This window comes from Hippopotamus amphibius, chromosome 3, assembly GCF_030028045.1.
Source record: "Hippopotamus amphibius kiboko isolate mHipAmp2 chromosome 3, mHipAmp2.hap2, whole genome shotgun sequence".
Taxonomy (NCBI): Eukaryota; Metazoa; Chordata; class Mammalia; order Artiodactyla; family Hippopotamidae; genus Hippopotamus; species Hippopotamus amphibius.
Window position 1 is genome coordinate 143,018,558 of NC_080188.1, and position 14,182 is coordinate 143,032,739.

The following is a 14,182-nucleotide window of genomic DNA, read 5'->3' on the forward strand; positions in this document are numbered from 1 at the left end:
GATTCCCCAAGTCAGAACAACTTGGAACAAGCTTTGTTGAAAACCTAAACTGACTACTGATCTCTCATGTTGGTATAAATTTAAAATTCTCTTTTTGAATCTTGAATTTCTTCAAAATCAGGTACTGATGTTCCTTCGGGAATAAAACAAAAGGGGGGAAATCTTCAAAGTGCTACTCTGAATTTCCTGTGTAATGTCCTTCCAAGCACTGTTTCTGACCATGTCTCATGTGGTATTCCAGAAGAGCATCAGTTATACTGCATATCTAAGTCACAGAGGAAACTTTTTAAGCTGGTTTAGATTCCAAATGTATACAAATGAAGTCACTTTAATCCTATAAATACTTCTTAATTTATTTTTAAAAAATTGTGCTGTTAACCCTTTTACGGGGCAACAAGCTATGTGAAAAGTACAAAACTTTTTGTCAAATGTAATATTGAGAGTGCTTTTGACATAGTTCACTGGTTTATCATCTGAATCAGTATATACTGCGCAACGGGCAAGGCTAGAATCCATGAACCAAGCTGCAAAGATCTCAAGCTAAATAAGGCGGAAAGATTTGGAGAAACAAAAGAAGGAAATTCTTTCCTATCCAATGTATACTCTTCAGACTAATGCACTCTTTCTATCAAGCCTTCTAAACTGTTAAATAAAGTTTTCCAAACAAGCATTTAAACTTCATTACACAGAAGAGCAACAAGAATGGATCCCGCCAGACAAAAGGCAGGAGGGAAAAAAATATATATACTGAGTTCAATGGGTAAGCCTGAATGTAGCACAGTTCTTCACAACCGATGGGGGGATAATTCAACATGGTGTCCAACAACGTTCTAACGACGTGCTTCATCTCAACTGGTTACTATGAAGCAAGGTGTAAATGTTTGGCCCCAATCGGGCTTCAGAAATGGTTCTTTTTTTCATGACGAGCATGTCTGTCCAGCTATCAATCATGTTTGTTTGCACCAAATCCCAAGCCATTAAAATACGACTAATTTTAAGTTAAACAGAAGTCGTCTGCTCCAAATTCGCCATCAACTATCCATGCTACTGCATTCCTCTGAATGAAGACAAGATGAAATGTGTATTGGGGGAAAAGAGGAAGAAGAGGGGAGGGGGAGAAAAAAGTTACCAGTTAGAAAGTTTTAAAATCAGCATCATGACATTACAAACTATCGTAATATTAAAAAATAATCACATCAAGGCAAATTCTTGGTACTTTCATCATAATATTAAAACTGTGTCTGCATCACCTCTTAGGCTACATATTACAGTCTAAACTCATGATTTTGAAAACTGAAGAAAGCAAGTGAATACTCATATTGGAATCTCATACTTTAAAAATGAACCTTGAAATAGTTATGCAGATCAGAAAATCTTTATGGTAGGTTACAACAGAAGAGAGTAATAAAGAGGACCTGGCAGTCCAATGTAAAACTGTGCATTAGAACTATGTATCTAATTCTTCTTCCAGTAGCTCAGTCTGAAATTCTGCGGTATCACCCTATTCTCTTTTGTGTGGAAGGGAGGGGTAATGTGTCAACAGCTCTAGTGATATAATTCACACACTCTACAAGGCACTCATTTAAAGTGGACCATTCAGTAGTTATTAGTATATTCAGAGGATTGTACAACCATCAAGACAATCAATTTTAGAACAGTTTCATCACTATTAGCAGTGGTTATGATTTTTCAATGTCATTTCCTTAGCTTCATCTATGTTTTTCCAAAATGTCTACTCCAAACAGGTACTAATTAGAAAAAAAAGTTTTCAGGCGGGGTTAAAAGAAGCCAGAAGATACCTGCATAAAAGGCATGTAACCAAATATCTAGTCATATAGAAGTTATTTTCCTATTTTAGGTATAAATGAAAAACTTCTTAGGGCTATACCTATGTTGCAAAGCACAACTGAAAATTGCTGAATTAGACCCAGTTCTTACAACTGGGCCAAGTTTGGCTCACCCACCATAATGAGTACCCACAATAATTAAATTACCAAATAGCAGTGTAACTCTTACTCCACTGTAGTGGAGGCATGAACATATCCTTAAAGGTATGTCTAAAATAAATCCACTTTACAAGGCAAATCTGTTACTATATACCTAACATTTTCCTACTTCTTCAAAGCCAGTGTTTATTTGAAGAAATAACTTCTAAAATGACTAATAAAATTAGAAAAGCACATATAATTTCAGTTACAGATCTCTAAAGCATCTAAGAGAGTGGACCCTGAAACCTAAAAAAGGACAACAAACAATAGGAAATCAACAAGATTTTTGGTTTTAGCTGATTTCACAGAGGAATGTTAGACTGTCATGTAGTGATCTACAAATACAAAAAGGCCCTTGAAGTTCTGAATAACTGAACAGTAGTTCTCAAACTTTTCGACCTGTGTACTCTTCATGCTTTTTCACTCTCTCCTTTGGCTGTATATCCTCACCTACCACAAAGACAAAAGCACAGAAAATATGCTTTTGAACGACACATGCTACCCTAACAAGCCTCCTCTTCTTGAGAATAACTTAACTGAGAGCAGGTGGTCATCTTTCTTACTAAAAACACCTAGGTGGGACACACTGTGAACAAAAAAAATCTGTTTGCCTGAAATTACTTCCTTCTAAGCAAACTTAAGTATTTTTGCTCTGAAAAAAGAACAGTAAGTCATTTACATAAAATTTCCCATCTCTTCTCTCTAGTATCATCAATATCTTGCTCAACTAAGCTATGTCCTTAACTATTAGCTTTTTGGCTTTGGGTTTTCTTCATCTCCAAGTATCTGAAAGTAGTGAAAAAACCTTTCAGACCCAGATTTGAAGACCTGGCAGCACTCAACAAGTTAACTAGTCTTGCCATGCTTCAATTTTTAACTTCCACAGAAATGAGGATAAAAACACTTGTCTATTTCTCTTACAGGGCTATGAAGATGTTATGCAAGACAGTGTATATAAAGGGCCTAGCAGGCTGCTTGGTACATAGGTACATGGTAAATTTTAGTTCCCTTCTCTTTCTCTATTGGTATTAGCAGATGTTTATTTTTAAGGGTAAAACCACAACCAAGATCTTTCTAAAGTTGTTCAAATTTCCTATACTAGCTAGTTTTCATGGGTATAAAAGTATAAAATACTTCTTGCCTGATGAAGCACGATTTTCAGTAAGATTTTGAAAGTGGCAATACTAACTAGATGTAAGCACATTCCAGCTTATTCTCCCCACTGTCACTAATAAAACAAACAAAAAAATACTTCTGTGTCTTAGATTACACTTCTGTGGAGTAAGATATAGTGTACAATCTCTAAATGAGGGAGAAAGTTGATTATAACCTATACTTTAAATACAGTATACCGCTTAAAAGTGCTACAACTTTGATAAGTAGGGCAACGTTTTATCTGGAGAAAACATAGGGATACTGTATGATGGTTACCTTCAATATTCTGGTGGTCTATAAAAGGTGCTGGTCCCCATATTCTAACAGTGCCATCATCTGAGGCGCTGGCCATCATGGATGGAATCTGTGGGTTCCAGCTCACACAGTTTACTGTACGTGTGTGCCCTGTCAGCTCCGCAATTGGCAGTTCACTACGTTTGTGCCAGATGTAAACCTTGTGATCTGAATAAACAGTAATTCAGAGAAAAGTTAGAGTTATACATTAACAAAACCAACTGATCTTAAATTTACTGCTCATTACACATAGAACATATAACTTATTAGAACTTGAAAGGACAACAAAAATGTGAATAATTTAACAAATTACCTATTGAAAAAAGCTATTTTAATAAAATACACATTTTTCCTCTGTTAAAGATGACTGACTAGCTTGCAAATCACCACAAAATCTGTCTGCAATATTCTATAATAAATAATACATAATCATAGTCAAGATCTTTGAAAATAAACAAATCTAGGATTGAGATAAATTCTATGGAAATGAGAGGTGACAGAAAAGCAGTACATTCAAATTCAAATACAGCAATTAAGATGACAACTAAATACTGAGTGCTTACAGTATACTAAGTATATTATTTAATCTTCACCACCATCATGAGGTGGGTACTATGCTTATTCCCCTTTATGGATGGTGAATGAAGAACTGCAAGTTTAAGCAATCTGTTCATGGTTAACAGCTGGTAAATAATGAAACTGGGATTGAAATCTAGGAGGCTCTACTCAAGAGTTTACTTGTGAGGCTAGACAGCTATCCCATATCTGCATCATAATATGACTTTGTAGTAGCCTATTTATCTCATGAAGTCACCATAAAAAACAAGAACCCTGACAACTTTACTAACCTCATCATGTTATGAGGATAAAGTAAGTCTGTATATGAAGAAGTTTTTTGAACAGAGTCCAGCAGGTAGTAAACACCATATATTACCATAAAGAATTAACTAAATATAAGTGATGGCTCTTAAACAGAAGGCAGAATCCCAGGGTAGATTTCTAGAAAAGTGTCCTATCTGAAGATCTGTCAGTCAACTGTGATCAACGTGGGAATTTTCAGTGGATATGTTGGCAACTGAGGAAACTTCACAGTGGCGAAAACATAATAAACTTGTGGTAAAAGAACATGCCCTGGTTTCAAAACTTATAAAAAGCTGCAACTGTTTCTGAACATTTTTTGTGTATGTGAAGCAAAAGCTAAAAGGTACTCACTGAAATACTGAATTTATTTTTCCTAGAGAGTACTGTTCAATCATTTCTGAAAATGATTTTCCTTGAATAAAATAAAATTAGTAAAAGGAAAAAAAAAGCCCAGACTAGCTATGTTTCCCCTTGGACAAATCAAGTACCCAGAGAAAGATTACAGGCTTGAAAAGTGTGAATGCAACCGAAATCTGCCTACATTTGGATTTGTGAACACATATCCGAGTAGGATATTTGTTGAACAGGCAGCAAAAATTAAGATTTGAGGTAGTCAAGGTCAGAATGACAGGCTTTAAGATCAAGCTCTGCTTACTGTATCAGTTTAGGGAATCCAGTGCCTATGCAGAGGTAAAAAGTAAGTTTTTCTATATATTGCCAGCACAATGAAAGGGCTGGAGTAATGGCACAACTTTTAGGGGGAAAGGTTTCCCAACTGCTCTATTTTATACTGACAGTCATATATGTGGGGATTTGGAAGGTTCTTGGAATACATTTCTCACAAAGAAATGACAAATGGATTACTGTGGTCATCTTGGGAGATACTATATTGCTATATCCACTTGGTGTTAAAAACATTTTTAGAACCATTCTAAACCACCTAAGTCATGAGAATGCTAATCTCTTTCCTTCATAGTTGTGTTTCATCCTTAGCCTTAAACAGAATATAATATGGCTTAATTACATTATTCATCAGGCTTAGTTCTAAAGTTAGTTTGGGCTTAAAAAAAAAAAAAGATTGGCATCACTAGGGATAATGGTAACAATACATATTTTTAAAGCACTTCTAGGCTACATATTATTTTTAGAAAGAGCTATAGGGGACTGTGAGGCATAATTAAGAGGGGAAAAAACCTACCAGGAGCAGGATTAAACAGAGCATGGGGAAAGAGATCTTCGAGTAGGAGGAGCTAAAAAGCAAGTAGGAGGCTTAATATGTTTAGATCGTATCAAATTAGAAACCAAAGGAGAATCTAGAAGAAAATAACACAATTAAACTAAAAGATAAAAAAGGTTTTTTGATGGAAAAGAAGTGAACTCCCAATTGTTACCTAGCAAACCACTCTTCTCTTTTCTCAATCTTATCTGAGTGACTTTTTTGGGGGAAAAGAAAGAATAGATAAATTCATACATTTCAGGTTAAAATCTAAATCCCTAAATGTCTTTGTCCTAATCCTTAAAAAACCCTTATATGCAAAGGAAAAACTCGTGTGTCACTTTGTGATCCTCATATCTACTAAGATCAGTTTTTTGTCAAGAAAGGGATAAAAGAAACATCTCACACAGTAATTGAACACTACCAAGTATTCACCAACATAATCTGGTTCCTTGGCCTATCTTGGAAAACTAGATACAGTTCTTAAAAAAATGGTTTAAATAATTTGCTGCTATAGTACTACAACACGTATAGTGGGTACTCAAGAAAATGTGTTGAGTGAAAATTTTCAATAATTTGCCATTATTTATGTTTCTATCACCTTAAAATGTACACCACCTTTTAATATTGCCTCACTTACTTGTGCTTGCATATTTTAAACAATTTCTCTTTTAAATTAGACTGACTACTTTAGGCACATGCCTGCCTCAAATACTGATGTTATTAGACCAGGAAATAATTTTATTCAAAAAGGTAGCAGACACAATTCTATAATTTCAGTTTTTCTCAGACCATAAGAATCCTAAATTATTTTCTTCGGTCATTAAAGAAACATTGAAGATCTAACAATAATCAATTTTGTCAAAGATCATGCAAACCATAATTAACCTTGATTTTTAAGATACTACTAACATCTCAAAACCATCAGTCTTGTGGGGAAAAAAAAGTCAACATACGAAAGAGTAATGACTTAACTATATCGTGATTTGACACATGCACCAAACACACCTCCACACAGCCACAATAGGCACTTGTGACAATAAGGATGACTTAAATCATTCTAAAAAAAGGGAAATTAACAGTGCATTGAATAAATAACTTATACAATTTTTTATTTAACATCTTGAATTTGTTTGGGGACATGACTACCTTCACAGTTGAATTACAGAACTTTCAGTCCATCAATATATGTGAACCAATAGAGACAATTTACCTTCACTGCCACTAGCGATGAAGTCTTCATTATGGCCTCCAAAACATGAATGAATCGTATAAAACCCTTGTGTAACACCTTGATACTTTCTTACTAAAACTCTGTCTTGCAAGTCCCATAAATGAACTCCCTGTAAGCAAAAGAGAATATAGGTATTGATTCTAACTCAACTCAAAAGATTTTTATAAAATTAATTAGTTAATTTATTTGGCTGCACTGGGTCTTAGTAGCGGCATGCAGGCTCTTAGTCGTGGCATGAGGGATCTAGTTCCCTGACCAGGGATTGAACCCGGGCCCCCTGCAATGGGAGAGTGGAGTCTTAACTGCTGGACCACCAGGGAAGTCCCTCAAAAGAATTTAAAAAAGTAATCTGTGACAATCTCTTTGCCTGATGAACATTTTCATTTTCTATTTATGTGAAATGCCAATGTTCTGAAAAATTTCTAGCTGACTCTACAAACTTAAGGATCAAATACATGTGATAAAATTTAAGAATTCATAGAAATACTTTATACATACTAAAAATCACAAATAAATTTTAACTAAGCTAAATTTTTCTGAGAATTATGTTAATAAACTTACCTGAGTTGCTACATTTAACAAAGCTAATCGGCCATTCTTTGAAATAGTAAAAGACATAATAGGATGATCTTCTTGTACTCTGTAACCAAAAAATAATTTGTCAAAAGCAACATACTAAGAATCAAGACATTCAAATTATCAAAATACAAAATGTTCTACCTTAATTATCACAAATTTTATCTGTAATCACTATTATACACTATATTTCAATGAAGAAAAAGAATCTGAGTTAATAATTACTAAGCACCACCTGACTATCCACCCAAATTACCAATTAAACCAAAACCAAGAATATAACAAAAAGTTTTTCTGCAGAAGCAAGTACCACTACACTTTTTAATATAAATCAGATAATTGTTGTTTAATGGATACAAAATATAGTTACATGTTCCTATCTGTAAGGTCCTCGAAGTTATATCCCCGAATTCGCTGGTGTGTATCTGATGCCAGAACAGTCTTCCCATCACTCAAGCACCAAAGGCATTGCACTCTTACCCCTTCCCAGGAGTCAAGGAGATTACCATCTAAATCCTGAGGAGAAAATTACTATTAACTCCATTATTGAACAGCATTCAGAAAGCAAACAAAGAACCAAAAGAATCTCTTAGCGTATCTTTTTATTTTTTATTTTTTGGGGGGGTACACCAAGTTCAATCATCTGTTTTTATACACATATCCCTGTATTCCCTCCCTCCCTCGACTTAGCATATCTTTTTGTAAGTTTGTCTTTTCTTGTGACTGATCTCAACCTAATTGTTCCATAAGTGTTTTTAATCATAAAAATTTGAATATAGGTCACATTTCATTACAACAATACCTAACAGGGAGGGGGAAAATCTTAGTAAATCTATCTTCCCTTCAATAACCTACCATGCATAGATAAATACAATAAATACAAAGAAAAAGAATCCTTAAGCTTCAAGGTCTCAAACTTTTGGAAAAGAATTCAACCATTCCTTTAAAATTCACTATACTGGGATCTGTCCTATAATATTCACAATTTGTGATATGGAAAAAGATTACTAAAACATTAATTATAGCTTTATAGAACTCAGGAATCTGTTATGACATTTAAAAAGAGCCGCCAAATTTGTAATGTGCTCTACAGAGCAAAGCTCTTATGAACATTATCTCATTGAATATTCAAAGCTCTAAGAGGCATTCCCATTTCCATTTTACAAATTAGGAAACTACCAGGTTCTGTATCCTGAAGGTATAAACACTATGGGATGGCAAAGTCAGCAGAAACATACATGGCCACCTTGAATGCAGGGAATTAAGAACTAATGGCTTAAATGCTAAAATGTACAGCATGGTGACTATAGTTAATAATGCTGTATTACATATGTGAAAGTTGCTAAGAGTAAATCTTAAAAATCCTCATCATAAGAAAAAAAATTTTTTGTAGCTATGTATGGTGATGGATGTTAACCAGACTTATCATGGTAATCGCTTTGTAATACATACAAATACTGAATCATTATGTTGTATACCTGAAACTAATGTTATATGTAAAATAGAACAATCAATAAATCAATGCAGTATAGTATTAGCCCATGGAGAGAAGTCTAGAAATAAAATGCTTAAATCTGTATATCATAATGATATTGACCACTTCAAATAACTTTTTTAAAAAATCAGAAAACCATGGGTATATCAATAAATAGTGTTGGGACAACTGGGGGAAAAAAAAAGAACGAAATGGCTTACAACCATGCTGAGATAATATGACACTAGATTCCATGAGTCTCGCAGCCAGTTTAATGAAACTGATAATTTGTAATGGCTATATAAAAGTTTTTATGATAAATGACCTACACTGAATGATTTGATGGGGTTTATTATCTTATTTTAGTTTTAAAAGTAAATCTAGAAAGGCCTACTAGAACCATGCGAGGCAGTGATATGAGACGTGGAATCTAGATAGAGAGTACTGACACTGCATTTGTATCATAGTCTACTTTGTCATAAGACTTTTTACCTATTAATTTTTTTTAAATTAATTAATTATTTATTTTAGTGGCTGTGTTGGGTCTTTTTTGCTTGCGCGGGCTTTCTTTTTAGTTGCGGTGAGTGGGGGCTACTTGTTTGTTGTGGTGCGCAGGCTCCTCATTGCCATGGCTTCTCTTGTGGAGCATGGGCTCTAGGCGCGTGGGCTTCAGTAGTTGCAGCACATGGGCTCAACAGTTGTGGCTCACGGGCTCTAAAGTGCAGGCTCAATAGTTGTGGCGCACGGGCATAGGTGCTCCTCAACATGTGGGACCTTCCTGGAGCAGGGATTGAACCTGTGTCCCCTGCACTGACAGGCGGATTCTCAACCACTGCGCCACCTAGGAAGCCCCCCTATTAATTTTTGTTGTCCCAACACTCCAAGATTAATAAGGCAGGCCATGATCAGAAGATACCTCAAATAAAGGCTGGAAAGTTTTCTGGTAACACTCATCATCACTTTCATTCCTCAAATATTTAAAGACAGTCTCCTCATGAAATTCAGCAATTTTTTTTTTTTGGATACAAAAAATCCAAAGGGCTAATGATCCCCAAAGATATCAAATACTAAGTCTTTTTGTCCCTATATATTAGAAACTTATAAGAACAAAATGTTTAGTAGGACAATGCTTTTTAATGTTGTACTAAACTCAAAGTCTATACTTTGTATAAGCACTTGAAATGGTTTAGAAATAAAGAAAAAATCCACAGAAAGTTCTACTGGACAGTGCTTATCTAGAAAGATGGCAAAATAGGTCTTCATATAGTATATTTTATAAAAGATATGAAGTCAAATGAATTCTTTATTTTTACAAAACTAAATTTGCTTTCAAAGAAGCAAACATTTGAAAGAGGGCACTAAATACTCACACACTGATAGAACTGCCCACGCTGACCTCCAGTCACAAAGCGTTTTCCATCTGGATTCCAAGCCACACTTGTTAAACTGTCTTCATGAGACTGGCTCATTTTTGTCCTTAGCTCTCCCGTCTACAAGGAAATAAAACTGTGGATGAGATCTTCAAGATATTCTTCTAAAGGGAATGTATATTAAAAAAAAATAAGATAGTAACTGGGATATCTGGTTAGCTTAATACTTCTAATTGGAGAAATAAACTGTTTAAATTGGCCTCATAGAAAGAGACTATAGCACTTAGAAGAGAAATTAAGGCCTTGAAGAAAAACTCAGGAGTTAAACAATGCATGGCATATGAGATCCAAAGACTAGATATGAGATAAACTCCAACAGAACTCTCATCTTAAATCAATTACATTCATAAATTAAAACATGTAATTTTTCCCAAGTAAGATGATGAAAAGCCCAGCACTACATACCTATTCCTTCTGAGCTTCCACTTCTCCTTAGTTCATAGCTCTTTATAAATTTTATTCTAAAATTACAGTTCATGCAGTTAGCAACTCCTTAAGAACATGATTAATAGGTAGAAAAACTATGCCCTTAAACTAGTTCAAGAGTGTAGGCAGTCTAAATTATGTTAAATTTCATATTCAAGGTGCTCAAAATGTTTAGGGAAAATGGGAAGAGAAAAATAAAAATTATTTTTTTGATATATAACTTTATTTCAATTAAAAGTAACAGAAAAGAATGAAGAACTTTTATACTGTTTAGCATAGTCATTTTAAAGCATTCCCAACTAAGCAAGACTATTTAGTTGGTTACAACCCTCAAATATCCTCCTGTTATTTTTTCTAAGTTATCCAACTTAGAAAGTAGACACATACCATTTAATCTAGTCTTGATTCCATTTTGTTCATGGATTAGAAACAGGATCTGAGAGATAATAGCTGCCCTTGGTATAAGAAAAAGTACATGGGCATAATTTTCCTGTGAGAAATGGGTAATCAAAAGTAAAAAAAGAAAAAGAAAAAAAAGAAAAAGAAAAAAAAAGGTGCATGATCAGGAAATGGGGCCAAGTAATAAAAGCAAAGAGGGCACAAAAACCAGAATGTCTTCCTTACACTGAAAAAGAAAAAAAAATTCGGCAGTCTTAAATCCTTCCCCCATATTGTTAACTGCTCTCAAGTCACTATCTTTTGAGATTGCTCGATATAAACATGTAAAAAAAAAACAACAGAGTTTAGAAACACAAATACACATGCAACAGCTAATTCCTCAGCATTTTCTATTCACAAATATGTTAATACACTAGGTTCTGAAGGCAGAAATGGTCTCTGTTATGCTCAGGACAGTGAGTATAAGGCCATTACAGGTATCCTCTGCTTTTTGAAAGTTCACTTTATGCCACTTGGCTTTTACAAAGACCTACATGAGTACCTGTTATTGCTAACCAAAAGATGTATGAAGAGGATTTGTGCTTTTACGAAAAAAGTCCGTGAAAAGTAAAAAACAGTGTTCAGTGTTTTGCAATGAGTTGTTACAGAAGCAGCACACACCCTGAAGAGTGACAGCTCCTTCCCAGGAACTACACTCAGCATCAAGCCGCCATGGCTTTGAACTATGTAAGCATCTGTGCTTTATCTTGATTTATTTTGTGCATCCATTAGTAAGACGTGTCCTAAGCAATTGCTTCTTCACTTTATGCCATTTCAGCTTATGAAAAATCCCACAGGAATATTCTACTTTCAGATAGCAGGGGAAACCTGTAATTAGGAATCTACCTATAAAAACAAAGGAGCAATTTGAAAACTGACTTAAAAAGGACCACCCTTTTAGGAAAAGTCTATAATGTAATGTACAGTAAAAGAGTTAAGCTACAACAGTTTGTCCAAAAATTCAAAACTGACTCAAAGGAAGACTACCCAGGCACTATAAACTGAATCTCTATTATAGGATCATGGCTATGTACCTCTCCTCCCTTTGAGGCGAAAAAAAAACTTTAATGGAAAAAAAAACTGTCTTTGAGGTCAGATTCACCTCAAGACTAATTAGGAAAGCCACCTAATCTATTCTGTGCTTTGCCACCCCTGAGCCCAATCACAAATTCAACACTGATTCAACACTGGTTTGATAAAAATAGCATAAAGACATTTTGGGAACAACTGGGGATTTTTAAATTATGAAATGAATATTAGATATTAGAGAATTATAGTTAATGTTCTTAGATATGATAATGGCATTTGATTACGCAGAAGAATGTTATTTTTTAGGAGATATGTCCTTAAGTATTCAGGGATAAAATACCATCTTAATTTACTTCCAGATGTTTCCGGTATGGATATACATGTAAGTATGTATGTTTGTATGCATGCATGTATGTATATATATACAAAATGTAAAAAAACGTTAATAACATTTGTTGAATCTAGGGTGGCAGGCATACAGGTCATCACTTCATCTCTGTACTCATCTTTCAACCTTCTTCAACATTTCGGAATTTTCTTAACAAAAAGCTGGGTTGAAATAGAAATCTTACTGTAGAATCAGATTTACGGTGCATCATTGTCAGGTACATCTTAGTGTTTATCTGTCTTCAATGCCATCTTATTGTTTGAGTCATTTCTATGGAGCTCCATCTTCACTCTTTTGGTTAAAATCAACTTACTTATAGGTCCCCAAACTCAAAACCACATCCCATCAACTTATACTTTTACACCCAAACCGTAGCCTGAATAATTGCTGTGCTTAGACCTTAAAAAACCAAAAACCATCACCTAACCAGTCACCTTACAGGAGTTGTTTAAAAAATAATTTTAAATGGTAATTATAAGGTTTCCAAGATAGTCTGTAGATGATGGAGTGAACCTGGTGTTGAGTTTTTCTAAAATGGGACCGTAGATAGTGTTCAAGTTTTCACTTAGAAACTATAATAAAACCTTGAATAGTGTAAGTACTGAGAACATTTAAATTTACTAAACGAGACTGGAACATTAAATATAAAGAGATGGTGCAATTGCCATCGGAATGGAAAATTTGGTGTAATGTCGATGTTTTCACACTTGAAAGGTAAGTTCTGTGTACAACTGTGCAACTATAAAACAACAGTAAAATCTTCTTTGAGGTACCAAGTACCACAGTAAATAGCACAAATCACACACTACAAAATACATCCCTAAAAATACCTACTGATCAAAAATGCTTTTATACTCATCATAATATTTAAATTTACTATAAGTCTGGACACCTGGGTTCCATGTGACAAATTATCTTTTACAAGAGATGCATCATGGTAATTCAGGTTGAATGATGCTGTTCTACAGACGGTGAATAAAATGATAATGAATACGTGCAGTATGACTGTGCTTTAAAGACTAAGCCAAGGATGAAATGTGCTCACTTGTACATTCCAAAGCCAAAGCTCAGAGCAGTCATCCGGGCCACAAGCAACAAGATAGTTGTCATCTGGACTCCACGCAATATAGGAAACGCCGTAAGCATGGCCTTCTAAGGTTTTAAGCAGTTTTAGCAGGTGTGTATCCTAGGAGGGAAAACAGACAACTTAGTTATTAACCCTCATTCCTAAAGTCCTTTTTTTTGGGCATAAGAACTTAAATAGCTGCAAAGATGCACTCTGATAAATTCACCCTTTTATGATTCAGTGGCTTTTAGTATATTCAGATTGTGCAACCATCGCTACTATCTAACTTGAGAACATTTTCATCACCCCAAAAATAACTCCCATACTCATTAGCAGTTATTCCCCATTCTCCCTCCCTCCAGCACTGGCAACCCTCCTTTCTCTATGGATTTGCCTGTTCTGGACATTTCATATAAATGAAATCATAGAACATGTAAGTCTTTTGTAATTGGCTTTTCACTTAGCATGAAGTTTTCAGGGTTCATCCATGTTGTAAAATGTACCAGTATTTTATTCCTTTTAAATTGCTGAATAATATTCCATTTTATGGCTATACCACATTTTGCAATATTTGGATTGTTTCCACATTTTGGTTATCATGAATAAC

The 14,182-nt window shown here is 34.6% G+C and overlaps 1 protein-coding gene across 2 annotated transcripts in view; it reads right to left on the bottom strand.

Annotated features, from left to right (window-relative positions):
• Positions 1-332: 332 nt before the first annotated feature.
• Positions 333-14,182, bottom strand: part of WDR26 (WD repeat domain 26) — a 36,546-nt gene continuing 22,696 nt past the window's right edge. For both annotated transcript variants that reach the window (XM_057725959.1, XM_057725958.1), the window contains exons 8-14: positions 13,555-13,695; positions 10,169-10,288; positions 7,695-7,840; positions 7,310-7,388; positions 6,728-6,857; positions 3,420-3,605; positions 333-1,057 (exon numbers count right to left, since the gene is read on the bottom strand). In XM_057725959.1, coding sequence (XP_057581942.1) covers positions 1,032-1,057; positions 3,420-3,605; positions 6,728-6,857; positions 7,310-7,388; positions 7,695-7,840; positions 10,169-10,288; positions 13,555-13,695 — 828 coding nt within the window. In that variant the 3' untranslated portion in view covers positions 333-1,031. The remainder of the gene's footprint in view (positions 1,058-3,419; positions 3,606-6,727; positions 6,858-7,309; positions 7,389-7,694; positions 7,841-10,168; positions 10,289-13,554; positions 13,696-14,182) is intronic.